We start from the raw sequence: 27,340 nt of genomic DNA, 5'->3' as shown, positions 1-27,340 counted from the left end.
CACAGTGCCCAGGCTTCCAGCCTCCCACCGCTGGCTCCCTGTGGACCCAGCTGCCCCCCACAAGCCTGCGAGCCACCGGAGAGCGAGGGCAGGCTGTCCTTGCCGTCCAGATACCTGGCACAGGAGGGGGTCTCAACCTTCAGGGTATGGGCTGACTCAGTGGGTTTCTCCTCCCTCCAGCTCTAACCTGCCTGTGGAATAAATAAACCACTCCTCTGGGTCGTCTGGCTGGTGCAGGCCCCGGGGCAGTGCCCCTTTGAGGGGAAAATGGGGCATTCTAGTTTCCGTGAGCCCTGGGACTCCTCTCCCTCCCACCACTGCTGCCTACCCTCCCGTTCCAGGCACGCAGGCTTCCTTCCGTCTGGCGAGTCCTGCTGGAGTCGTCCTTCCTGACCCCTGCCTTTGCTTAGCCTCATCCCCATCTCTCAGTCCCATCCTGCAGCTGGGCAGGCAGTGCTGGGCCCCGGAAATGCCCGCTTCCTCCCTGGCGCACGTGGCCTGTGATTTTCCTTGAGCACAGCACTTTGTGACTTTGATGTAAACATCAAACACAGCCCCCTTTCCTGTCTTCGCATCCAGGAAATAGGTTAGTTTCAGACAAGCCTGCTTGCTGGAGCTCAGCAGACACCAGGCCTTCCGGCCAGGCCTGGCCCACCGTGGGCCTCAGAGCTGCTGCTGGGGCATTCAGGTGAGTGACTGTCCTCGGGCCGTCTGCCCGTGTCCTGCCACCAGGGCCACCCCAGGGGGCTCTGGGAGACCTGGCAGAGGGTGAACACCCCATCCATGAGTGAGAAACCCTGGCGGGGTGTGACGTCCTCCCCCAGAGTGTGTGTGGAGAGTGTGAGCGGCAGGGCCTCCCTCTCAGGCTGGGGGCTCGGCCTGCAGGGAAATCCAGACTGGCTTTGTAAGTCCTGATTCTTCACCCAGAACCGGCTCTCCGTTGGCGTTGGGACCAGAGACCCCACAAGTGGCCTGTCTGCCTGGACATCCACCTGTACGTCCCCAGGTAAGTGGTGCCTGGGTGGAGTGGCACCTGGCCACCGTCTGCATGGTGGGCTGTGTCTGGAGGAGGAGGAAAGAATATTAACCGGGAGTCAGGAGGCTGCTGGGAGGACCAGGAGGGCTGGAGGACTGGGCTGGGTGGTGACCGGCTGGAGATAGAGGCAGACAGGGCGTGTGGCCATGCTGAGGGAAGCAGCTCCCCCTCCAGAGGCTTGGCCAAGCCGGGCTGTTCAGGGGACACAGCGAGGCCTGCTTGGTTCCTGGGCTCCTGCTGGGCCCTGTCTGGCTGCATCCTTGGCTCCCGGAAGCAGAGAAAGCTCCAGAGAAAGTGCAAGTGCACTGTAGTCCCCAGGCCCTGTGAAGATAAGGGGGCTGTTCACCAGGGCTGTGAGCTCCATCAGCAGAATGCTGTCATTCCTGTGAGGGGTCCAGGGCAGGCTTGAGCCACTTGTAGCCGAGCTCAGGTTAGAGGAAGACCTGGGGAGAGAAAGAGCAAAACCCCGGGTTCTGCTTAAGTACTGTTTGTTCTTGGCAAGTTGCTCGGCCTCTCTGACCTCAGTTTGTGCATCTGTTAAATGCACATGCAGATATGGGCACCTGGCAGGTGCTTGGTTCCTGACTGTTGACGAGAGGCTGGGAAACGTGTCCCGGGTAGGAAGGATCCCCGACAGGAAGAACAGGGGTTCATGAGGGGAGCAGCTCGAGATGATTCATGATTCTCGTCTTGGTTAGAACAGCAGGCAGACAGGAGGTGCTTAATAATGCCTTGCTGAGAGATCAGGGTCAGGGACTCCTAAGGTGCCCCCTGTGAAGGTGCCTCCTGCTGAATCCGGAGCTTGCTTTCCCTCTTCTCACTGGCCCTCCAGCCTCAGCCCCGCTGCCCTGGCAGTGTTGGCGGGGGTGTTGATGTGCACACTCTGGAGCCTGGGGGCCTGGCTTCACATTCTGGCTCTGCCACTCACCAGCTGTGTGAGTGGACCAGTCACCGCAACTCTCTGTGCTTCCCTCCCAGTCACCGCATCTCTGTGCTTCCCTCCCAGGGCTCTCGGGAGGATAAAGAGACTGACTGTATCCACAGTGCCTGGCACATACAGGTGTGGAGAAACGTCTCGCTAAAACCCTCATTATCCTCACTAGCCCTGGGTGGCCTTGGGCTCTGGACTCCACAGTTCCTATATATTCTCTGGGGCTGCAGCACCTAGACCATCCCGTGCTGACCATTCCCTGCCCCACCCCAAGGTACAGGGTTAAGGCAGCCGTTCTCATCAAAGCCAATTTTGCCTCCTCCCATCCCCCCAGGACAGTTGATAGTGCCCGGAGACGGTTTGGGTTTTGACCCAGCGGGTGTTACTGGCATCTAACAGGTCCAGGACAGGAATCCTGTGAACAGCCTACAAGGCCCAGCACAGTCCCACGCTGTCCCCTCGTCTCTTTCAGCCCCTATCCTCCCGACTCACCCCGCCTTTTCCCGACTCCCTTTTACAGTCACAGAGCCTGAGGCCCAGAGAGGGACCGCTGGTTGCTGAGGTCACACAGGCAGTGGAGGGCGGAGTTGGGGGCCTCCCTGGAGGGGCGGTGGAGGGGCGTTGTTCAATCCACAGACACTTAGAGAGTCTGCTGGGTTTGGGAATCTGACCCTGACCCCGCCCCAGCCCGGCTCTCCAGGGTCTCCTGATAGCCATTTGCTGGAGAGGTTAGTGCTGCCTGCTGCGTTGGACACACCTGGGTTCCAATCGTGGCAGCCCCTTGCAGGCTGCATGTTCCGAGCGTGACATTGACCTCTCTGAGCCTCAGTTTCTTTAGCTGAGGAGTGGGATAACAGTCCCCACCAAATGGAGTTGTGGTGAGAATTAGACTAAATGACTAATGCTCGTGAAGGGCTAGGCCGTCCCCAGCACAGAGGCTGTTGTTTTTGTCCTTACACACTTGACAAACATTTGTTGGGAGGAAGCAGGAGCTTCCATAGAAAACAAGACAAGAGCCGTGGGCCCTGCCTCGGGGAGCTCAGCCTGGTTACGGACCGAGGAGCAGAGACAGAGGCCATCAGGACTGTGATGCAGCAGGATGGGGACCCTGGAAGCCTAGGGGAGGTGCCTGACCCAGGCTGGGGAGGGGGCGGGGCCCATGGGATGCTTCTGGGAGGATGGGACAACGGAGGAGGCCTGAAGCCTGAGGCCCAGGAGAAGGATGCAGCGCTGTTCTGGGCTGAGGGAACAGCTGGTGGCCAGGATCCTCAGGACGGGCCCTTCCTCTCCCACCGTGGGTCAGTGGAGGAAGTCCCTAGGTCCACCGTCCCCCACCCAAGGAAGCCCCTGTAGCCCTCACCCCTCCCCAGGTGTCAGGTTCCACGGGTGTTCAGAGGCGTCCCCACCCCCCCCAGCGGACTGCAGACCTTTGTAGGTACCTGGTATATTGAGCACCTACTCTGTGCCGTGCTGGTATAGGTAGGGGAACGAGACAGTCTCCACTCCCGTGGTGCTTACATTCTGGCAGGGACGAAGGTACTGTGTCACCAAGTTGATACAATGTCATCTTTTAGGTGGTGAAGAACCATAAAGTTGGGTCAGGTCTAGAGAGAGGAGAGGCTATTTTAGAGAGGGAGGTCAGGGAAGGCCTCCTGGAGGAGGTGACTTAGGCAGAGACCTGAATAAAGTGGAAGGTGTTGGGGGAAGAGTGTCCAGGCAGAGGGAACAGACAGTACAAAGGCCCCGAGGCTGCACCATGCCTGGTTTGTCCAAGGAACCTGAAGGAATAACACGAGGATGCCCGTGTGACTGGAGGGGAGCGGGTGACGGGGGGTGACGGGCATCATGAAGGGCCTTGGGGGCCACCCTGAGGACTTGCATTTTCACCCCAAGTGAGGTGGGTGAAAGCCTAGAGGGCTAGAGGGCTTCCAGCAGAGAAGAGGAGGATGTGATGGCATGACGGGGGGCCAGCAAGTCTCACCCCAGGGAGTCCCTGCAGCCCCAGGCTGGGCACCTTCGCTGGCCCTGCTTTCCAGAGGTCTGGCGAGCTTCACTCGCTGCTCAGGCTGCACCGTGACCATGTGGTGGCTCCACGATCCCATGGTTTGAATCCGATCCCTGCAGTCAGGAAAGACATATGAAGGAGGAGCCTGTCGCCATGGCTAACTGCTGCTGTGTGGCTTATGGTTCCAAGCTGGCATCTGCTGATGACCAGTGCCTATGCTGCCTCTGTTGGTAGGCACAGGCAGCCCAAGCACATCTTGGGGATTAAGGAGCAGGAAACACGGCTTCAGAGGGACTTAGGGTCTCAGGCGAGGACTGGGGGTTCAGAGAGAGAGAGCCAGGAACAGCATGGTAGGGGGGCAGTAGGAGGAGGTGGGGGCAGTAGGGGGCCGGGGCCCCGTTCCAGCAGTGCCTTGGGTGGGGACATGTCAAGCCTCTGGCTGGGGGGACACGCGGAGCCTCTGGCTGGGGGGACATGCGGAGCCTCTGGCTGGGGGGACAGGTGGAGCCTCTGGCTGGCGGGACGTGGAGCCTCTGGCTGAGGGGACATATGGAGCTCGTGCTGCTCCTGCCCGCTCCCACCAGGTCCTGTGGCTTTGGCGTGATAGCTCTGCTCTGACGATGGGCATGTAATGGGGGCTTTTGATGCCCAGAGAATGTCCTGTGAAACACTAGACCTTCACGGCTTTGTTGAATAGGTGTGGGAATTAAGTGACGCTGAAAGGGGTCCTTCCACGTGGTCTTCTCGGAGCCTTTAATGTGCTTTTCACAGCATTTGAAACTGTATTTGACCCCTTGACTCTTTTTTCCTTTGAAGCATGTTTGGGGAATCTAATCTCTCCGCAACAGCTGTAATCTAGCACTGCCTTTACCCCAGGAGGCCCGGTGAATGGTGGGGTTCCAGGCCTTTACCCCAGGAGGCCGGGTGAATGGGGGGTGCCAGGCCTTTACCCCAGGAGGCTGGGTGAATGGTGGGGTTCCAGGCCTTTACCCCAGAGGCCGGGTGAATGGTGGGGTTCCAGGCCTTTACCCCAGAGGCCGGGTGAATGGTGGGGTTCCAGGCCTTTACCCCAGGAGGCTGGGTGAATGGGGGGTTCCAGGACTCTACCCCAGGAGGCCGGGTGAATGGGGGGTTCCAGGCCTTTACCCCAGGAGGCCGGGTGAATGGTGGGGTTCCAGGCCTTTACCCCAGAGGCCGGGTGAATGGTGGGGTTCCAGGCCTTTACCCCAGGAGGCTGGGTGAATGGGGGGTTCCAGGACTCTACCCCAGGAGGCCGGGTGAATGGGGGGTTCCAGGCCTTTACCCCAGGAGGCCGGGTGAATGGTGGGGTGCCAGGCCTTTACCCCAGGAGGCCGGGTGAATGGGGGGTTCCAGGCCTTTACCCCAGAGGCCAGGTGAATGGGGGGTTCCAGGACTCTACCCCGGGAGGCCGGGTGAATGGGGGGGTTCCAGGACTCTACCCCAGGAGGCCGGGTGAATGGGGGGGTTCCAGGACTCTACCCCAGGAGGCCGGGTGAATGGGGGGTTCCAGGCCTTTACTCAAGGAGGCCGGGTGAATGGGGGGTTCCAGGCCTTTGCCCCAGGAGGCCGGGTGAATGGTGGGGTTCCAGGCCTTTGCCCCAGGAGGCCGGGTGAATGGTGGGGTTCCAGGCCTTTACTCAAGGAGGCCGGGTGAATGGTGGGGTTCCAGGCAGGTCCTTCCGACCAGGCTCCAAGGCTTCCTCCCATCGTCCTCTCAGGGCCTGGGCTGTGAGCGTGGGGCAGGTGCCCCGTGGCTGCTCTGCTGTGATCTTTCTGCTGGGATCCTGGGGCTGTAAGCTCTGGGAAGGCCAAACTAGGATCTCTGAACTGTGAGCTCAAGAGGAAGCTGGCTGGGGTCAGCCTAGGGAGAACCGTAGGCCAGGCTTGGGGGATGAACAGGTTCACTGGGGACTGAGGGTGGGGCTCCTAACCCAAGTCCTGCCCGTTGGGGTGGCCCAGGCAGGACGAGGGCCAGGGTGGGTCTCAGGGTGGGTGACTCCTGGGAGGGCCGCGAGTCTGCAGGGACACAGCTGAGAACAGAAACATCTGATCCCCTGCCTGGGGTCTGGGGTCATCCCGGGGAGCTGTAGATCGGTGCAGCTCACTGACAGCAGACACTCTGGCTAACCACTGCGTGGCAAATGCTCTCCCCTCTTGCCCCCGGACTTTTCATCTCTGCCACCTCTGCCCACCTTCTCTGGCCTCCCCAGCATCTCTGGCCATGGGGTCCCTGGGAACTTGGGCCCCATGTTTTACTAGTGAGGACAGTCCAGAAAGGCCCCAGGGGTGGAAGAGGAGCCGCCCACCACCCGACCTGCCTGCTATGGGTGGTGCTTGTGATTACGGTTGTCCTCGTGGGCCGTGGGACAGCGACGCTGGGATGCAGCCGAGATGCACAGGAAGAGAGCCTGCCTCTGGGACTCCTTAGCCTCAGGTCACGGATGGCAGCCCTGGGCTGGGCGCTGAGCCTCCCTCATCTCCTCTTCTGCCCTAACCTGCTTCCAGCTACCCAGGCTGCACCTGTGGCCACGTGGGGAGGAGCTTCTCAAACTGTGTTGGCGACAGTTTCCTGCCACAGCTTCCGGCCCCAGAGACCAGCTTTGCTACCCTGCACCCATGGTCCTTGGACAAGCCCTCAGTTTGTTGCCTCATCCTGCATCCTCATGCTTTGTGGGAGTGACTCTAGGAGTCTTCAAGGAAGGGCTGGCTGGGCTGGAGAAGACGGAGGGGAGACGGAAGGGTGCACTAGGTGGAGGGTGCTGTGTGGATAAAAGTATGAACGTCCTTTGAAGGAAAGCAAGTAGCATAGCTCAGCTGGGGCAGCGGGCTGGGGAGATCCAATGCAGTAGACAGTAGGGTCTTGAGCAAGGGAGGCCTGGGGGAAGAATTGCCAAGGAGCAACTTGCAGACTGTGGAGCTCAGCTCTGTGGAAATGGACTGTGGGGTTCAGCCAGCTACAGGCAGCATGAGCGTGCCATCTGGATCTTAGTTGGTTGTATTAATGGAAACAGTTGGTGGAGATCAAAGGAAATGATGCCAGCACCAACCGACCTCAGTCAGGCGAGAGATCTGGGCTCCGGGAGAGGTGGGTGTGGCAGCATGTATGGCTACTGACAGGATGACCCAAGTAAGGGGACAGTGAGCAGGATGGTCAGAGGGTGGAGGCAAGCCACGGGGTTGTGAAGGACCAGAGAGGTCTATGAGGCTCAGGCAGGAGGGAGGAGTCATTGGTGTCGGCCACTCAGGGGACCCAGGATTGAGGAGGTCACAGAGTGCTTGTCTGGTGCACACAGACTGCCAGGGGTGCTATCAGTGCTGGAGAACAGCCTAGGGGGTGGGCGCAGACCGTGGGTCTGGCTGAGAAGGCTGGGAGTCAGGGACATAGGGACGGGAGTGTAGACAGCCCTTAATCACTTTTCCTATTTTCATTAGCATTTTTAGTGTCCATTGTGTTTGTATCTTCCAATTCCTTTCCCCCCTTAATCAAAATTTGGGGTATAAGTTACATACAATAAAATTTTTATATCATTTTAGTGAAAAATTCTGAGATTTGACAAATGCGTACAGCCCAGAGACTACCACATCAATCAAAATACAGACTGTTCCCCCAAATTTCCTCCTGCCCTCTGTCATCACTCCTTCCCTAACCCCCAGCACCCAGCAACCCCTGGCGCATTTTCTATCCCTGCAGTTGTGTGTGGAATCACAGTTTGTAGCCCTTGGAGCTTGGCTTCTCTCACACAGCCAGAGGCCTTTGCGATGTATCTGTGGAATCGTGTGTCTCCGTATGTCGTTCCACATATTGCCAGTAGAATTCCACGGTAGGCATGTCCCACGGTGTATCTCATTCATCTGCTGGGAAACATTTAAGTTATTCCTAATTTTTGGCAATTGTGGCTAGAACTGCTATAAAGGTTCCTGGGTAGGTTTTTGTGTGAATGCAAATTTCCATTTATTTAGAGTGAATACCTAGGAGCCCTCATGACTTTTTTTTTCTTTTTTTGAGATGGAGTTTTGCTCTGTTGCCCAGGCCGGAGTGAGGTAGTATGATCTCAGCTCACTGCAACCTCCACCTCCTGGGTTCACGTGATTCTCCTGACTCAACCTCCTGAGTAGCTGGGACTGAGTAGCGTGGTGCCCGCCACCACGCCTGGTTAATTTTTGTATTTAATTTATTTATTTATTTGAGATGGAGTCTCGCTCTGTCACCCAGGCTGGAGTGCAGTGGCACTATCTTGGCTGCAAGCTCTGCCTCCCGGGTTCACGCCTTTCTCCTGCCTCAGCCTCCTGAATAGCTGGGAATACAGGCGCCCGCCACCACGCCTGGCTAATTTCTTTTTTTTTTTTTTAGTAGAGACAGGGTTTCACTGTGTTAGCCAGGATGGTCTTGATCTCCTGACCTCGTGATCCGCTCGCCTCAGCCTCCCATAGTGCTGGGATTACAGGTGTGAGCCACCATACCCTGCCCTTAATTTTTGTATTTTAATGGAGACGGGGTTTCACCATGTTGGCCAGGCTGGTCTCAAACTACTGGCCCCATGTGATCCACCCGCCTTGGTCTCCCAAAGTGCTGGGATTACAAGCGTGAGCCACTTCACCCAGCCACTTCGTGACTTTTTAAAAACACTCTTGTGGAATGGTGACCTGTTTCTCCAGGTGGAGCCACAAATGCAGTCTCTTATGAATCTTTGGAACACCCACCTGTCTGTAACTGTTGGGCCATCCAGGACCCCCCTCAAGCTTGGCCCTCCCAACCTCACCATCACAATTAATCGGGTTACAATGCAGATCCTGGCCCCTCCTCCAGCTACTCTGACCCAGACCTCACCTGATTCCCATTCCAGTACCTTCCTTTCAGCTCCAGAGCCCATCCCTGGACACCCCGGGCAGAGGGAGCCTCTCCTGATTCACAAAAGCATTCATTTTACCCCTTGGTTCCATTTGCATAACTAAGAAGGGCACCCAAGGTCACTTCTCCAGTGCAAACTTATGCCTGAGTAGCCTTGCTGGACCCCTCTTAGTAGAGAAACACCTCATAACCGCTATGGAGAGGTATTTTTTCCCAACATTCTATGAAAACTTACCAATATGCAGAAAATAGAATTAACTGTACACCAATAACTCACCTGCTAGATTCAACAGTTAATGATTTGCTATAATTGTTTTATCACATACGGTTGATCAACACTGTTTGTGAAGTTCTTATTTGTGAATTCTCCTACTTGTTAACAGTTATTTGAAACCCTAAAACCAACGTGGCACTTTTGTGGTCATTCTCAGACATACAGAGTGGCAAAAATATGAGTCACTCGACACATATGTTCCCACTGAGGATGCACAAGGCAAATGCTCTCATGCGTCAGACAAGTGTCTTTTTCATGTTCTTTTTTTTTCTTTTTTTTCTTTTTGAGATGGAGTCTCGCTCTGTCACCCAGGCTGGAGTGCAATGGCGTGATCTCAGCTCACTGCAAGCTCCACCTCCTGGGTTTACACCATTCTCCTGCCTCAGCCTCCCAAGTAGCTGGGACTACAGGTGCCCGCCACCACGCCTGGCTGATTTTTTTTTTTTTTTTTGTATTTTTAGTAGAGACAGGGTTTCACCGTGTTAGCCAGAATGGTCTCCATCTCCTGACCTTGTGATCTGCCCGCCTCGGCCTCCCAAAGTGCTGGGATTAGAGGTGTAAGCCACCGCAGCTGGCTAATCTTTTTCATGTTCTATTTGGTGGTGCCACATATTTTGTTTTTATATTTTATGTGTGTTTTTGTGTGTGTGTGTGTGTGTGTTTTTTTTTTTTGTTTTGTTTTTTTGAGATTGGAGTCTCACACTGTCGCCTGGGCTGGAGTGCAGTGGCAGTGGCACGTTCTCGGCTCACTGCAACCCTCTGCCTCCCAGGTTCAAGCAATTCTGCTTCAGCCTCCTGAGTAGCTGGGATTACACGTGCCCGCCACCACGCCCGGCTAATTTTTTGTATTTTTAGTAGAGACGGAGTTTCACTATGTTGGCCAGGATGGTCTCCAACGCCTGACCTTGTGATCCACCCGCCTTGGCCTCCCAAAGTGCTGGGATTACAGGTGTGAGCCTCCGTGCCTGGCCTATTTTATCTTTTTAAAGACAGAGTTTCGCGCTTGTTGCCCAGGCTGGAGTGCAGTGGCCTGATCTCGGCTCATTTCAACCTCCACCTCCTGGGTTCAAGAGGTTCTCCTGCCTCAGCGTCCCAAGGAGCTGGGATTACAGGTGCCTGCCACCACCTCTGGCTAATGTTTTGTATTTTTAGTGGAGACAGGGTTTCACCATGTTAGCCAGGCTTGTCTCGAACTCCTGACCTCAAGTGATCCACCCGCCTCAGCCTCCCAAAGTGCTGGATGACAGGCATGAGCCGCCGCACCCGGCCTCACATATTTTGAATGTTTGTGCTTTTTGTTGGTGATTTCACTGGTTAATGTGGCCCCTAACCATAGTGCCGAAATGCTGTCTAGCATTCCTAAGGGCCAGAAGGCTGTATGTGCCTTACGGAGAAAACATGTCAGATAAGCTTATCGTTATAGTGCTGTTGGCTAAGTGTTCAATGTTAGTGAATCAACCAGGTATATTAAATAAGGTGCCTTTAAGCAGAAACTCGCAAAAAAACAAGGTTATGTCTTGATCAGTTGATGAAAATGTAAACAGAGGCTCCTAGGAATCTAACTCTACATTTCCCCTAGGACGGATAGTTCTCTATTTGCTAGTTCAGTGTTTGCGTTGACTTTACAGAACTGTGGAGAACAACAGGAGTCAACTGTGTCCCTCTGGCTGTCTAACCTTTTATCCGTCCCTCTCGCTCTGTGTGTCCGTCCATCAGTGTTATTTTGGGGGGTGCTCTCAAACTAGATTACAGTCCTCAGTTCCCATCACTCCTAAACATTTCTGCACGCAGATTGTTACCTCGGGGTCAATATTTTATGTTTCTTTTTTAATTGAGGGAGGCAAATACAATTAAATGAACACATCTTAAGTGTAGGTTCTCTTAGTTGTGGCAAGATCAAACACTTGTGTAACCCAAGCCCTGTGAATATACAGGACGTCACCATCACCCCAGAAAGGTGAGGGCAGGCAATTTTAAGTTATCTGCCTTACCAGATGTCCATCTGTCTAAATAGCCTTAATTCCTCCTCCCCTCAATCACACGTTTTGTTTAATAGCTGTATCAAAGTTCACGTTTTGTTTAATAGCTGTATCAAAGTTCACTTTGAGATTAAACCCTAATGTATTTAACCAGTCCCCTAGGGATGGATATTCAAATTAGCATATGCTCCGTAGAAACTTGCCAAGGAAGGCAGAGGGCAAGGCGAGGGGGGCCTGCTAAGGCCGAGGGGAAAGGGTCAGTGGAAGGGACACGGGAGGCTGAGAGGTAGGGCCCTTGGGTGAACAAAGCTGGGTGCGGCCTCGGGGCTTCTGTGCATGCCGTCCCCTCTGCCTGATGCGCTGTCCCGCGCGCTTGTTGAAAAGTTGGCTCCTCCTTCAGATCTCCACTCAAATGCTAGCTCCTCGGAGAAGGTGACCGTCCTAGCGAGAGCCACCTCCTCTCTCTCTTAATGTCACTCCACTTATTTCCTTTGTAATGCGGACCTCAGTCTGTAATGATTGTTTTTGTTTCTTTCTCAGTTTATCTCACGGCTCTCTCTCCATAGAGCGTTGCGTTCCCGAGGGCGGGGTGGGACCGTGTCTGCCTCCAGCGTGCATATCCCCAGCACTGGGCCTGAAACACAAGAATTCAGCACGTAGTTGGGACACGAAGGGATGGGTACCGGTGTTGGTGCTTGGGGACCAGTTGGCGTGCTTGAGTGTCCACATAATGTCTCCGGAAAGTCAGAGGGGGGTGGGGGTTGGGACTTCTGGATCTGTGCCCAGCAGGCTGCGGCTTCTCTCCAGGTTGACGGGCACAGAGCAGGCTCTGCCCCCTTGGCGCGCTCAGCCTGCGGCACTGATGCCCTCCACGCGGAGTCTCTTGCGCCGTCTCTGGGCCCCACGCACCGGGTTCAGGAAGGCCCTGATGTGCCTCCGACCCTCTGTGAATCCGCAGGTTTGGGGAGGCCCAGGGGCGATGCCAGACCCCGCGGCGCACCTGCCCTTCTTCTACGGCAGCATCTCGCGCTCCGAGGCCGAGGAGCACCTGAAGCTGGCGGGCATGGCGGACGGGCTCTTCCTGCTGCGCCAGTGCCTGCGCTCGCTGGGCGGCTATGTGCTGTCGCTCGTGCACGACGTGCGCTTCCACCACTTTCCCATCGAGCGCCAGCTCAACGGCACCTACGCCATCGCGGGCGGCAAGGCTCACTGCGGACCGGCCGAGCTCTGCGAGTTCTACTCGCGCGACCCCGACGGGCTGCCCTGCAACCTGCGTAAGCCGTGCAACCGACCATCGGGCCTGGAGCCGCAGCCGGGCGTCTTCGACTGCCTGCGCGACGCCATGGTGCGCGACTACGTGCGCCAGACCTGGAAGCTGGAGGTGAGAGCGCGGCCTGGGGCGCGGGGTCTGGAGAGGCGTGGCCCGAGGGGGGCAGTCCGGGGTTTTGGGGGATAGGAGGGAGGAAAAGGTCGTCTTCCCCATTCAGTCCCCTTTGGAAGCTGGAGAGGTGGGGCACTGGTTGGGGAAGAACCTGAAAGGAGGCCTCAGAGGTAGGGGCTCCGTGGTGGCGGTCGCCTTCCGCAGGCTGAGCGATGCTATGGTGCGCTACTGTGCCAGATGGGAAGGTGGAGGGATGCACTGGGCCAGGCGAAGGCGAGGCTTGGACTGGGGGCGGGGCTGGGAGGAGGGTGCGTGGGGCCAGGGTGAGCCCTTAGGGTAGGGCGGCTGTCCGGGAAGATGGGCCGTAGTCTTGCACAGCCTGAGTGACGCCACCGTGCACAACCACCTGAATTAGATCTTCAAGCTGGAGATACGCTTGGGGCCGTGCTGGAAGGTGGGGGTGGTTCCTCCCTAGCTGGACTGGGGAGGGGACCATGGAGGTGGCAAGGAAGTGGTCCTCGACAACCTGCATAACACGCGCTAGGGACGCCTGGGTGAGGTGGGGTGGGGAGTCCTCTGGGACGGGGCTCCTGGAAGGGGGTTCCTGTGGCGAGCACTTGGCCGCACCTACAGACCTTCTTGACTCTCCTTTTATAGGGCGAGGCCCTGGAGCAGGCCATCATCAGCCAGGCACCGCAGGTGGAGAAACTTATTGCTACGACGGCCCACGAGCGGATGCCCTGGTACCACAGCAGCCTGACGCGTGAGGAGGCCGAGCGCAAACTTTACTCTGGGACCCAGACCGACGGCAAGTTCCTGTATGTGGGGCCCGGGGTTTGGGTGTGGTGAGGACTGGGGCTCGTTGGCAGGGATCCTGGGGACTGGGGCAGACGTGAGCGTGCAGGCGGGCCGTGAGGGTGTGCCTGTGCTCCCTGTGCAAGTGGGTTGTGCGTTTCTGATGTGCAAAGGAGCTTGTGCATGGGGAGGTAGAGGCAGTAACCAGGAAAGCCTCCAGAGTGGGTCCCTTGGCCTGGCTTGGAATCCCGCTTCTGCCACCTGCTGGCTGTGGCCCTTGGGCAAGTAGCAGACCTTGTTTGTCTGCCTGTTTCCCCTCCTTCAATCAACAAATATTTACTGCCTACCTACTGTGTATCAGGCACTGAGGACATGGCGATGAGCCAGACAGACACAGTGCCTGGCTTCATGGGGCAGGTGGACAAGAAAAGGAATCAATAAAATAGAGACCCTGTCAGATGGTAGTCAGTGCCATGTGTGCAGGTGGGGAGGGGTCGCAATTTGAGATTAGGTGGTCGGAAGAGGCCTTCCTGAGAAGGTGGCTTTTGAGTAAGGGAAAGAAGCTGAGGAGTGAGCTGTGCAGCTTTCAAGGGGAAGGGTGTTCCTGGAAAAGCAATGGCTGGTGCAAAGATCAGGAAGCAGGAGTCCACCTGGTGTGTTCCGGAAACATTGCCATGTGCCTGGAGCTGCGTGAGTGAGGGGGAGAATGGGAGGAGGTGATGGGCAGGGCAGGGACTTCAGCTTTTCCCCCAAGTGAGATGGGATCCCCGGGAGAGTGATGAAGCAGCCCCCTTTAACTGTCCTGTGGTTGACAGCGGTACCTCCCCCCGGGGTCCTCTAGGAGGATTACATGAATTAGTACGTGTGAAGCGAGAGGATGGTAACTGACATAGGAAAAATGTGGTAAATGTTAGCTTTTATATGTGGGTGAACGTGCGTGTCTGAGCCGCAGCTGAGGCCGTGTGGCTGTTTGTGAATTTGTTAATGTGAAAAAAATCTCTCAAAAGCTCTTTTCAAAACTCTGAGTGTTCGACAGCCCTGCTGGGGCTGTTGCTTTCTGGTTTGGACACGGGATCTTTTCTATAACAGATGGTGTCCAGGTGCAGCTGAGGTCACTCCGGCCTCAGAATACAGAGAAACTGGTGCTGCCTCTTTCCCATGACCTCAGGAAGCCCAGTGTTTTCCCCCAAGAAATCTGTGGGGACAATTCCTGGGCCTTCCTTCTCGTGAGTGCTTCTTGGCCCGAGCCCCTGCCCGGCAGATCCCTCGGGTCACCTGCTTCCCCCAGGGCTGTTTCCTCTCCTGAGGTCAACCCACTTGGAGGAAATGACCACATCCCTTGATTTTCCTCACCCATGTGAAGTTTCTGTAGATTGCCTGCAGGCTTCTTCGCAAGATGCAGCTCCCTCTCCAAGATTCTGTTGTGGACTGATAAAACAACTCTTTTTACCCTACCATACAGATTCAGATTTAGGCTGTAAATTGGAGGGGAGTTTCCAAGGCTTCTGAGGGAGTTCTTAGATACATGTTGCAGATAATGGCACAACTTCTGAACAGCTCAGGACAGGGCTGTTTTCTCTAAGACGAAACCTTTGCATTTGTATCAGTTAGCTTTTGCTACGTAACAAACAGCCCTAAGATTTATTGGCTCAAAATGAGTTATCACTCTTCCCGATTCTGTGAGCTAACTAAGCAGTTCTGGTTTGGGTCATCTAGGCTGGTCCTGAATAGGCTGGGATGGTTACACTCACATGACTGGCCATTGGCTCAGTGTCACCTGGGTGATGGGGATGAGCTGGCCCAGTGGAGTCATCATCCAGCAAGGAGCTGGGGCTTGTTCGTGTGGTGGTGGCGCAGGGTTCCCAAGATCAGTCAGAGAGGAGAGGGCAAGTTCAAGCCTTTGTTTCTGTAATGTCACTGATGTCCTATTGGCCAAAGCAAGTCACACGACCAAAACCAAAGTCACTGTAGGGAAGGGACTCCCTAAGGGAGAGGAATGCAGGGAGCCATTTTTGCAAAAGGTTGGTTGTAGGATTGGACCAAGGGGGTTGTCGTGAAGGTATGGGCATTGTGAACATGGGTGTTGGGGGCTGTCTCTCTTTTCTTTTGGACTGTCAGCCTGAGGGCAGGGGCTGCATCTGGAGGGCTCCGTCTTGCAGTACATGGTGATGGCTGGTCCAGGTGTTACCCACCTTTCTCTAGATGTTGCATCACCCCACCCCAGGTGTGACCCTCGCCAAGAGGTTACTAACATTAGCTCACAAGTCTCACATGCTCATATCCCCCTCGTCCAGACATGCTACCGCAGGTGCCTGAGAGCCCAGGGGCTCTCCCCAGGCTGGACACAAAGAAGGCTCTAAGCCCTTCCTATTGATGTAACTGATTCTTTCCTCCCGTCTCTGCTTTCTCCTTCATAAAATGTAAATTCATCTGTCTTTGATTTTATAATCTGAGTTTCTACTCTGGTTTCCCCCTACATCCCCAATGTAGCTTTTCATCCCCGCAGTCTCTGCCTCTCTTCTTAGTTTTCCTTTCTTATTCTCTTTCCCTCCCCGCCCCCATCTCTCTTCTTCATCCTGCATTCACACACACACATACAGGTCATAATTCTGCCACTGTAATGGCTTAAAAATTTCCCCCAGATTCTCTAAAGCCTCCTGAGAGTGACAGAGGATCCTAGGGGGTGGGAGAGTGAGCGGAGGATTGAGCAGGTGGGATTCAGGCCCCCATTCCACTTGAATGACAACAGCAGCTCGGCTTTGATCTGTTTGCTATCTTAGGCTTCCATATACAGTATTGTGTGGCAAAGGTTTCACTGCCCGAAGGAAAAGTTCAAACACTTTTTGTGTAACACAGCAGAGCTCATGACAGGCTTAGAGTTAACCAGTCTACTGAGATTAGAGGAGTCTCAGGAGAGCCAGGGCCAACAGCTGTAAGCAGCTGTCTGTGCATCGCATGTCAAACTGGCATGCAGTCTCCCAGGCAAATAGGACCAGCGTTGGTGGTGGGAGGGTGTGGCTAGGAAGGGGAGATGCCCAGCATCTGGGCATGACATAGAGCCTATGGCTGGCAGTGAGGTCCAGAAACAGCTGGCACAGTGGTATGAGGGACAGTGATCATTCTGGGTAAATGTCAAGAGACCAGAAGCAGCTACAAGGAACCCGGCTCCTGGAAAATTAGGCAAGGCACGCTTTGGACAGAAACTGTCAGAGCTTCTTCTTGCGGTTCCTGAAGTCTATAACAGCTTTCTCAGGGCTCGGGGTGTGAGAGAAAGACACGTGCCACTCAGGCCTGGAGTGAAGACCAGGACCATGCTTACCGTTGAGCACAGTTCATAGTTGCTGAAGAACAGATGGAATTGTACCCAAGCCTGTGTGCTGCCAACGCTGGCCTGTTTCTGTGTTATTGGCAGCATTTTATGGAATCGGCTGATTTGACTTGAAAAGAACCTTGCCCTGGAAAGGGCCTTTAAGAGAGTACATTGTCCAGTGTTTCTTTTTTTGAGACGGAGTCTTGCTCTGTCACCCAGACTGGAGTGCACTGGTGCAATCTCAGCTCACTGCAACCTCTGTCCCCCGGGTTCAGTGATTCTCCTGCCTCAGCTTACCTGAGTAGCTGGGACTACAGGCGTGCACCACCACGCCTAGCTAATTTTTGTGTTTTTGGTAGAGACAGGTTTTTGCCATGTTGGCCAGGCTGGTCTCAAACTCCTGGCCTCAGGTGATCCACCCGCCTCGGCCTCCCAAAGTGCTGGGATTACAGGCATGAGCCACCACGCCTGGCCTGTCAAGTATTTCTTATCCTCTCCTGGAGCGCAGACCTCTTTGGAATCCTACTGACTGCCCCTTTCACAATCCCCCAAAACATATTCACCTCAAGGACTTTGCAGACAGTTATACAAGATCATGGTTGGTCCTGAACCTCATCCTTCGAACCTGTTTCAGGTCAAGAAGTTATGATTTAGACCAGTTATCTCATTTTATACATAAGGAAACCGAAGCCCAGCGAGGATTAGCAGTTTATTCAGGGTTTCACAGGTAATCTGTGACAGAGCTGGGTGTTAGTTCTAGGTAGCAATTAACTGTACAGTCAGAAATGCATTTGAATCCTGGCTCCACTTCCTACCTCTTACCAACTCTGCAGTTTAGGCAAGATACATAATCTTGTGCCTCAGTTTCCTCATCTGCAAAATGGAGATAACAATATTACCTACTTTGTGGGGAGTGCTGTGGTTATAGGACAAATATGTGAAGAATTTAGAACCAATATCTTAATAAATAAATGGTAGCTCTTTTGTTTTACAATCATGAACCAGAGACAGATGCAGCTCTTAAAGGTTCTACATATTATTTTAAGAGCAGAGATACAAATTGATTTTTTAGCCTGTACTTCTGGCTTAAGTGCAAGTCCCAACTGCAAGAACAAAGAACTGCCACTATCTAGCATTTTTTTTTTTTTTTGTAAATAAAGTAGAACTTATGGTACTGAAATATATGTGGTGATAACACCAATGTATTAGCCTGTGTGGTTATTATCTGGGAATTTACGGCTGCTCTTTATGAACTCACGTGTCTCTTTCCAAAGAGTGTATTGGTTAGCATTTGCTGTGTAACAATGTGCTGTATTCACACCCTGAAACGTAGTGGCTTAAAACAATGGTCATTTACAGCTGGGTGTGGTGGCTCACACCTGTAATCTCAGCACTTTGGGAGGCTGAGGAGGGCAGATCACCTAAGGTCAGGAGCTTGAGACCAGCCTGGTCACATGGTGAAACCTTGTCTCTACTAAAAATGCAAAAATTAGCTGGGTATGATGGTGAATGCCTGTGATCCCAGCTACTCGGGAGGCTGAGGCAGGAGAATTGCTTGAATCCGGGAGGTGGAGGTTGCAGTAAGCCAAGATCGTACCATTGTACTCCAGCCTGAGCAACAAGAGCAAAACTCTGTCTCAAACAAACAAACAAACAAACACCAGTCATTTATTCACTCTTGTTTTACTTGGCAATGTGGCTGGTTTGCTTGGTCATTTGGGCTAAGTTCAGCTGGGTGCCTCTTCTGCTGGGTTTTTGAGCTTACTCATGTGGCCACAGCCAGCTGGAAGATTGGCTGGAGCTGGATGGTCTCTGGGATGGCCTCACTCACATGAATGGCTATTGGACACTCATGTGGGGCACATTGGTTCTCCTCCATGGGCCTTCTCTAGCAGGCTAGCTTGGACTCATTCCCATGGTGTTTGGAGAGCTGCCAGGAAAAGCAAGTGAGGGCAGGCCAACCTCAATGCTCAACTACTTTTCAAGTCTCTGCTTGTGTGATGTTTGCTAATGTCCTGTTAGCAAGGCACATGGTCAAACCCTGATTCAGGAGACAGAGGAGGAGACCCCACCTATTGATGCGAAGAGCTCCCTAATATTGTGGCTGTTTGTCTCCAATATTCCACACGGAAGTTTAAATAAACAGGGAGGAAATTATTAGTTCCAGAAGAAAGAATGAAAGAGACAGACGGAGGGCCAGACATGGTGGCTCATGCCTGTAATCCTAGCACTTTGGGAGGCCAAGGTGGGTGGATCACAAGGTCAGGAGATCAAGACCATTCTGGCTAACACGGTGAAACCCCGTCTCTACTAAAAATACAAAAAATTAGCTGGGTGTGGTGGCAGGCACCTGTAGTCCCAGCTACTAGGAACCCAGGAGGCAGAGTTTGCAGTGAGCCGAGATCGTGCCACTGTACTCCAGCCTGGGCAGCAGAGCGAGACTCCATCTCAAAAACACAAACAAACAAAACAAAAACAAAAACAAAGAAAGAAAGAGACAGAGGAGGGGAGATGGGAGGGGAGGTTTGCTGTTTGTTGGTGAGTGACTTGGCATCGAGTCTCCGTTGTCAGTTTAAACTTCAGGTTGTGACCCTTAGGAGGTGTTTTCACTTCTCACAGTCCCTGGAGACCATCGCCTCCCGGCCAGCCTGCCAACTGCCTCTGACTTCCACAACTCTGAGACCCCCAGGGCCAACAGCCCTCCCTCCTCACTGGAAAGCTGCACTTAACAGGAGCTTTTGTGCCAGTGACTCAGAATAGAAATGTTTTGTGGGAGATGTTGACTGGTGTCACTGTGGGGTTTCACGTGATGGCATTGCATCTGCTATCCCAGCCTCGTGTCTCTGTGGGATGTTTGTTTCCTAATTTGTGGCAGGCTTCTCTTCCTTGCCCTTTTGTGTGCCCTCATTGCCCCCTGCCTTGATTTCCCATCTCTCCACGTTGTCTCCAGACTGTTGTGGGCTAGCCTGGGAACTGCCCCACCCTTCACTGCGCTGTTCTTTGGGGAACATGCTGTCCAGGAATGGAGGGGATGGTCACAGCTGGACCTCTCTGCCTCACTCAGGGGACATTTCCTAAGGAAGGGCCTCATTGCAAGGTGGGCCCACGGCTGCCTTGCTCACTGCTGTATCCCTGCACTCAGAACAGTGCCTGGCCTGTGGTCCACAGTCCGTAAAGACTTGTCCAGTGAATGAACACCCGCAGGCAGGGCCAGGCCCGGTCTGAGAATTTGCACCTTGGAGGGTGCAGCTCACAGGCCATCCCAAGGGCTCTTCTGTAGGGCAGTGTAATCCCTGAGGTCAGGAGTTGGCTGCTTTTGCCCTCCACAGCTTCCCTGGGGCCAGCTGCCCTCCCTCCTCACTGGAAAGCTACACTTGATCCTGCAGTAGAGGCTTGTGCCAGTGACCCCAGACAAAACTGTTTTGTGGGGGATGCTGACTGGTGTCACTGTGGGGCTTCATGTGAGGGTGCCAGTGTCCGACACTAAGTTGGTCTGTGTGTATGGGGGATGTGTGTGTACTCAGGGCTGGAGGGGATGGGGTGACAGTTTCTCACCCCACAAACACACCACCTTTGAGGGGCTCAATTCCCATCACAGACATGGAAGATTTATATATTTATTTTGACAAAATTCCAGCAGAAAGCAATCGAGGGTCTCATTCTAGGAAAGGTCCATCTGTTATGGAACTGGTCAGTCTTGTGATGAGAAAGTGACTTGTTCTGATTTGCACAGGGTGCCCTGTGAGCTGGTCATGAAGCTTCACCTACCTGTGTGTGTCTAGGTGGAAAAGGCTTTTTCTCCCCAGGAGAATGGTGCTAGGTCCACCTGTTGAAGGCTCTGTGTCTGTCGTAGAAGACCAAGTGCCCCCCATGGTTGGCTGACTGTGTGGCCAAGTGTACCCTCAATGAGTGCCTGTGGATGGCTCTCTCCCTGTGGATGGCAAGTGTCTGGCCACGGATGGCCAAGTGTTCAGCCATGGGGGACCAGGTGTTCCCCAGTGGATGGGTGTCCCCCTCCTCCATGGCTGAGTGTCCACTGTGGGTGGTCAGGTATTCCCCGTGAATGGCCATCTGTTGGCTCTTGGAGGACTGTGCATTTTCCTGGGAACACAGCCATGGCCCCTGCACCGCCCTCTGCCACTTAGCCCATCATCAGCAGATCTGGAGGCGATGGGGGCCTGGCCTGGCTTCCCCAGTCCCTGCAGCTTCTCTGCAAGGCTCCTGGGTATGGAGCCCATAGGGTGTGTGTGGGGGGAACCGGGGCACGGTAGGAGGCCCCCAGGTGGCTCTAGGGGTTACATCCCTTCCCTTCCCCTGCCAGGCTGAGGCCGCGGAAGGAGCAGGGCACGTATGCCCTGTCCCTCATCTATGGGAAGACGGTGTACCACTACCTCATCAGCCAAGACAAGGCGGGCAAGTACTGCATTCCCGAGGGCACCAAGTTTGACACGCTCTGGCAGGTAGGCCGCCCGTGCAGCTTGTTCTGGGAGATGCTGTGCTCTGATGGGGTGCCGGGCTCTGGGGAGGAGAGGAGCCTCTGCCAGCTGCCTGCTCCCTGCAGCTGGTGGAGTATCTGAAGCTGAAGGCGGATGGGCTCATCTACTGCCTGAAGGAGGCCTGTCCCAACAGCAGCGCCAGCAGCGCCTCAGGTGCCTGCAGCGGGCGGGCGGGCGGTGGGCGGGGCGGCAGAGACCTGGCCCCCAGCCCTCACTGGCCCTTCTGCTCCCCCAGGGGCTGCTGCTCCCACGCTCCCAGCCCACCCATCCACGTTCACTCACGTGAGTTGGGGGCACCTGGAGTGTGGCCTTGGGGACGGAGCTGGGGGGTGGCTGTGGGGTAGGCTGGGGTGGAGGCTGGGGTGCCTGTGGAGCAGAAGAGGCTGTCTCTCCACTGTCTCTGGGAGTCCTCGGTGGACATGGGTCTCCTGAGAGGGGATGGACATCCCCAGCTCAGGCCTTGCTGACTCTGTGGCCTTTAGCCTCAGAGACGGATCGACACCCTCAACTCAGATGGATACACCCCTGAGCCAGGTGAGCGGGCAGAGGTGGGGTGTGGGTTGGGGCTCATGCCAAGCCGAGAGCAGGGTCCCTGTCAGGGCTGTGGGGTTTCACGGGGATGCTGTGGGCCGGGCCAGGCTGTGGCAGTTGGCTTGGTTAACCCCTGTGACACACATGCGCATGCCCATCACGCCTGCCTGTGTGCACGTACATCCCACTGCGTACTGACGTGCAGGGAGCACACCTGGCCCCGCCTGGGGCTCCCCAGACACACGTTTGTTGAGTGCCTACCATGTGTCAGTCACGTTCCGAGGTCACTGTGTGTATGAGCCACGGAGCCCTCCTGACATGCCTTATGAAGTGACTATGGTGATTACCCTCACTTTACAGATGAGAGAGGGAGGGCTCTGTCTACGGGGATGTGGGGCAGTGGTGGGGGCGGGATGTGAACCCAGGATGGACCCCAGAGCTCATATTCCTAAAATGCTGCAGGTGCTCCTGTGTCTCATGGGTGGGTGCAGACCTGAACACATGTGTGCACCGAGAAGATACATAGTTACATGTACACCCAGAAGCTCACCTCCAGAGGCCTTGTAAATGTGGCTGTGTGCTGCATACACGGACAGGGACAGGTCTGGCCATAGGTGTACACGTACGAATGCACACACATGCACACCCCAGCTGGCACAGTAACGGTGCCACGTGGATACCAATGCACCCGCCCCTAGAGTCCACCCTCCTGTGGCCGCACGGTGCACCCACAGCTGTGGCCAGGAGTGTATGCCAGTGCCTGCGTGTGGATGTGCAGGAACACGCATGGGCACCCACCTGCCTGTGCATGCTCCAGGGACGGCACCCTTGTCTGGGGCTGGTGCTTGTGGGGGCTGAGGCTGCCCTGCTCCCCACGCCCCTGCCCCTGACCTGGGAGTGTACGGCTGTGTGTGCCCAGCGCGCGTAACGTCCCCAGAGAAACCGCGGCCGATGCCCATGGACACCAGCGTGTATGAGAGCCCCTACAGCGACCCAGAGGAGCTCAAGGACAAGAAGCTCTTCCTGAAGCGCGATAACCTCCTCATAGCCGACATTGAACTTGGCTGCGGCAACTTTGGCTCAGTGCGCCAGGGCGTGTACCGCATGCGCAAGTATGGCCGCCCCTGCCGTGGTGGGGCCTCCGCCGCCTGGGGACAGAGGGGAGCGGCTTCACTAGGCTGTGGGGTGGGAGCCGGGATGTCTGTCTCACAGCAGTTTGCCTGGGAAACAGACTCTGGGGCAGGACATTGCACGCTGGAGGATTCCCTGAGAGAGCTCGGGACACCTGACGGGGGTGGGATGTGGGCCTGGGCAGGGGGAGGTGGCTGAGCTGCAGTTACCCAACCCAGTGGAGCTGCAGTGGGGTCCCCGATCCGTGAGTCCACTGGCCCCTGACAGGCTGCCCCTGGGGAGGGTGTCACTTTGGATTCCTTTTGGCAATGGGCCGTTCCCTGTGAGCAACCCGGCTGGGAGCTGTCCTCAGCAGACGCTCCCGGCCGCAAGGACATTGAGCGCCTGGGTTCCAACCTGGGTGGCGACCGCAGTTGTCTACTGCACAACTCAAGGGAGAAGAGAGATGGGTGGGTGGGGGTGTGGGGCCGAGCAGGGCCGGTGCCCCTTGCCCACACGCCTCCCGTGGCCGGGTCGAGCAGGAAGCAGATTGACGTGGCCATCAAGGTGCTGAAGCAGGGCACGGAGAAGGCGGACACGGAGGAGATGATGCGGGAGGCACAGATCATGCACCAGCTGGACAACCCGTACATCGTGCGGCTCATCGGCGTCTGCCAGGCTGAGGCCCTCATGCTCGTCATGGAGATGGCTGGCAGCGGGCCACTGCACAAGTTCCTGGCCGGCAAGAAGTGAGCACCAGCACCGGGTGGGCCCAGCCATCGGGTGGGTGGGGCCCGGGCTCTGCCTGGGCATGGTGGACACACACCCGCACGCATGCATGTGTGGGAAGGACCTGGCTCGGGGGCAGCGAGGAGGAGACAGTGGGAGACAGTGAGGAGGGAACAAGGGCCTGGGCGGACCTGACGGTTCCTGCCCGGGGGTCCAGGTGAGTGGTGCCGTGGCTGCCTCCTGGTGGCAGAGGCAGAGGCGAGGAGTGCGGTGGGTTCTGGGGAGATTCTGATGGCAGACCTGCCAGGGTTTGCTGACGGATTGGGTGTGAGAGAAAGAGGAGCTGCTGGAGCGGACAGTGGAGGAGCCACGTGGGTGTGCACGTGGGGACGGGGACAATCAGGCCACATTATCTTTGAGATGCCCGTGAGACCTCAGCACGTCAGGGGTGCAGGCAGAGGTCTAGACTTGGGAGTCATGGCGTGTGGGTGATCCCTAAAACCTCGAGACTGGATGAAGGCAGGCATTTTGCCTGTTTTGTTCACCGCTGTGTCCCCAGCGGGTACTCAATAAGCATTTTTGAACACATGGTCACCTGGCTCATGCCCAGCTGGGTCAGAGAAGCGTGCTTTGCCCCTGGGAACTTGGCTGGTCTCCCAGCTGACCCCGCCTTCCCCGCCACCCCAGGGAGGAGATCCCCGTGAGCAATGTGGCCGAGCTGCTGCACCAGGTGTCCATGGGGATGAAGTACCTGGAGGAGAAGAACTTCGTGCACCGTGACCTGGCGGCCCGCAACGTGCTGCTGGTTAACCGGCACTACGCCAAGATCAGCGATTTCGGCCTCTCCAAAGCACTGGGCGCCGATGACAGTTATTACACTGTGAGCCTCTGCCCCTGTGATGCCCAGGTGGACAGGCTGGGTGGGTAGAGGGTCCCCGAGCCCTGACCCGGCAGCATCTCCCCCTCCCCAGGCCCGCTCAGCAGGGAAGTGGCCGCTCAAGTGGTACGCACCCGAGTGCATCAACTTCCGCAAGTTCTCTAGCCGCAGCGATGTCTGGAGCTACGGGGTCACCATGTGGGAGGCCTTGTCCTACGGCCAGAAGCCCTACAAGGCAGGCGAGGGCAGAGGCGGGTGGGCGGTGCGGTGGGGAGGGGGAGGAGGAGGAGGACCCTGGTCACTCACAGGTGTGTCGGCCCTGGTTTGAGCAGAAGATGAAAGGGCCGGAGGTCATGGCCTTCATCGAGCAGGGCAAGCGGATGGAGTGCCCATCAGAGTGTCCGCCTGAACTGTACGAACTCATGAGCGACTGCTGGATCTACAAGTGAGTGCCGGTGGGGAGAGGACCCGGCCGGGCTGACCCCTGGGACGTCCTGGTGCCGGATAAGTTGATGTCGACATAATGCCATCCCACCCAAAGCCCTTCACCCAGTTCATGGCCCTTGCAGCCACCCCCTACCCCCGTCCCCAGCTCTCTGACACACCGGGGTTTGCTGTCCTGCTCCAGTGTGCCCTGCCCTGCCACCCCACCTGTGGGCCTGTGCCTCAGCATCTAAAACCTCAGTCATCACTCAACACATGGACCCTGCAACACACAAACACATCCATACTCTGCTACTCAACCTGTGACACCAACACTCAGGGCATGAGATGGTTCTCCAGTACCCAACACTCCAGTCCCCACCAGCCAGCACGCAGCACCCAGCTACCAGACAGGCGAGCACTGAGATACCAAATTCTCATCTGTTCCAGCCCCTACCTCTGCCTGGTGGAAGCCCAACCTTCAAACATCTCAACTCCTAACACCATCAATATCCCAACTTCCCATCAGACAACAGGCAACACACACCCAAACAAGCGGACGCCCTAGACTGCCCATGCAACGTGTGGACACTCTAACGCATGACTCCCCACCGGCCAGCACTTAGGACACTGACACCCAAATACCCAAGCAGCCCAACAGATAGACACCGTCTCTGGCCGGTCCACCCTCCTGTGACACGTGTTAATTCGACCTCCATGAGGAAACACCCAGGGTACCACACCCCAGTAGCCAAAGAGGCTAGCACCTAGCACCCCAACACAGTCCATGGATACCCCATGCCCAGTACCATTAATACTGCAGCTCCTCACTGGCCAGACCCACTGCCGTGCTCCAGGCTTCTGCTGCTCACCAGCCTCACACTCCCTCTCGTCTAAGCCCTCGCCCAGCCCACTGATACCCTGGCCCCAGGTGCATGCGCAAAGCATTAGCTTTCTGTATCCCAGGTCCCCATGGTCAATAGCTGCCACTCTGACACCAAGTCCACTCAGTCCCCTGAGTCCTCACTGGTTAACGCTCAGTAGAGGGTCATCCCAGCACCCTGTGTGTGGGCAGCTCTGCCTCTTGGGCTGTGTGGCATCGCCCAACGCTCTCACACCCCAGAGGCCTCTCCACCACCCCAACAGCCCTGCTGACTCTCTGAGCCCCGAAAGTCTACCTCAGCCAAGCACTGTGCATGCCCACCCTGTAGTGAAGCTGGGTCCTGGGGGTGTGGTCAGCAGCCTGGATGTACCCCACCCCCACAGGTGGGAGGATCGCCCCGACTTCCTGACCGTGGAGCAGCGCATGCGGGCCTGTTACTACAGCCTGGCCAGCAAAGCGGAGGGCTCCCCGGGCTGCGCACAGAAGGCCGAGGCTGCCTGTGCCTGAGCTCCCACTGCCCAGGGCCTGGAGCCCTCCACGCCGGCTCTTCCCCTGCCTCGGCCCCACCCCAGGCCCTGCAGCCCGGCTGAGCCCTGCTTGGTTGTCTCCACACACAGCTGGGCTGTGGTAGGGGCATCTCAGGCCGTGCTGGCCTTGCATCCCCTGCCTGACCCCTGTCCTGTCTGGCTGCGGAGCAGGGAGGCCCCGGAGGCTGGGGCTGTGCAGCCTGGGCTGGTGGCTCCCGGAGGGCCCTGAGCTGAGGGCGTTGCTTACACGGACGCCTTCCTCTGGGCCCTGACCCTGGAGCCTGGGTGTCCTCGGTGGTCAGGTGTAGATAACCAGAATAAACTCAACTTCCCTCTTGTCTGAGCGCCCTCATCTTTTCCGGGGTGGGGGTAGGTGCCAGGGGAGGGGTGGGTTATGAACAGTGCAGGGAGGTGACTGTTCTTGTGTGGACTGAGCCTGGAAGGGACCCCTGGGAAGACGGAGCTGGGTCCCACTCTCCACCCTAGGGGCACCTTCATGTGAGGGAGGGGCTGGGGTGGAGTGGGGAACCTGAGGCCAGGTGGGTGTGGGCCCAAGGGCTGCGTGCCCGGCTGAGCCCAGCTCCCCTGCCTGTGTGGAGACGGGTGTGCTCCATGCCGGGTGCACGTTCGGATCACCTGGAGCGATTTTAACCGATGCTAACCCCCCTCCCCCATCCCGATGGGGCCTTCACCACCCCAGGGGCGCCTCGAAAATCCTGAGAGATACCGTTTTTCCTTGGTGGATGCACGTATTAGCTCCCACATAAACTATTACTGAATTTGAAAAATACCAAAATGCAAACATTCTTTTTAAATTGTTTTAAAAAATAATGAATGAAGAAAAATTACATCAGTTAATTTAGTGGTTGCTTAAATCATCTGGTTTGCAGACAGTTCCGTTTTATTAAAATTCACTCGTGAGTCGCTGAACAATGACTTACATTATTATGTAAAATATATCGGACAGCAAATAAATTGTGACTTTCTTTTATGGTCATCATTCTTGCTGAAAGTAATTTTATTTTATAAGAAGGAGGCATTGAAAAATGGTCCTCTAGGTGTCAAGTACACTGGGGACGCTAACGGACCCCCCAGAAATGTCCGGTGAGGAACCAATGAAAGAGGGTGCAGTTCCACAGAGCACCCTCCAGAAGGCGATGTTCCCCCAGGCCGGGGCCAGCTC

The 27,340-nt window shown here is 55.9% G+C and overlaps 1 protein-coding gene across 1 annotated transcript; it reads left to right on the top strand.

The window, feature by feature from the left end:
- The first annotated feature begins 520 nt into the window (after window positions 1-520).
- On the top strand, window positions 521-26,495 carry LOC105490058 (zeta chain of T cell receptor associated protein kinase 70). Its single transcript, XM_011755315.3, has 14 exons — window positions 521-688; window positions 928-1,006; window positions 12,054-12,476; window positions 13,134-13,294; window positions 20,903-21,041; window positions 21,143-21,230; window positions 21,313-21,359; window positions 21,560-21,611; window positions 22,528-22,720; window positions 23,261-23,467; window positions 24,135-24,327; window positions 24,419-24,559; window positions 24,657-24,769; window positions 26,014-26,495. The coding sequence occupies exons 3-14, from the start codon at window positions 12,075-12,077 to the stop codon at window positions 26,135-26,137; spliced, it is 1,860 nt and encodes a 619-aa protein (XP_011753617.1). The 5' UTR covers window positions 521-688; window positions 928-1,006; window positions 12,054-12,074; the 3' UTR covers window positions 26,138-26,495.
- Window positions 26,496-27,340: the final 845 nt, after the last annotated feature.

Source organism: Macaca nemestrina, chromosome 13 (assembly GCF_043159975.1).
Source record: "Macaca nemestrina isolate mMacNem1 chromosome 13, mMacNem.hap1, whole genome shotgun sequence".
Taxonomy (NCBI): domain Eukaryota; kingdom Metazoa; phylum Chordata; class Mammalia; order Primates; family Cercopithecidae; genus Macaca; species Macaca nemestrina.
The sequence above is the reverse complement of the archived record's forward strand: the minus strand, read 5'-3'. Positions and strand labels throughout refer to the sequence as shown.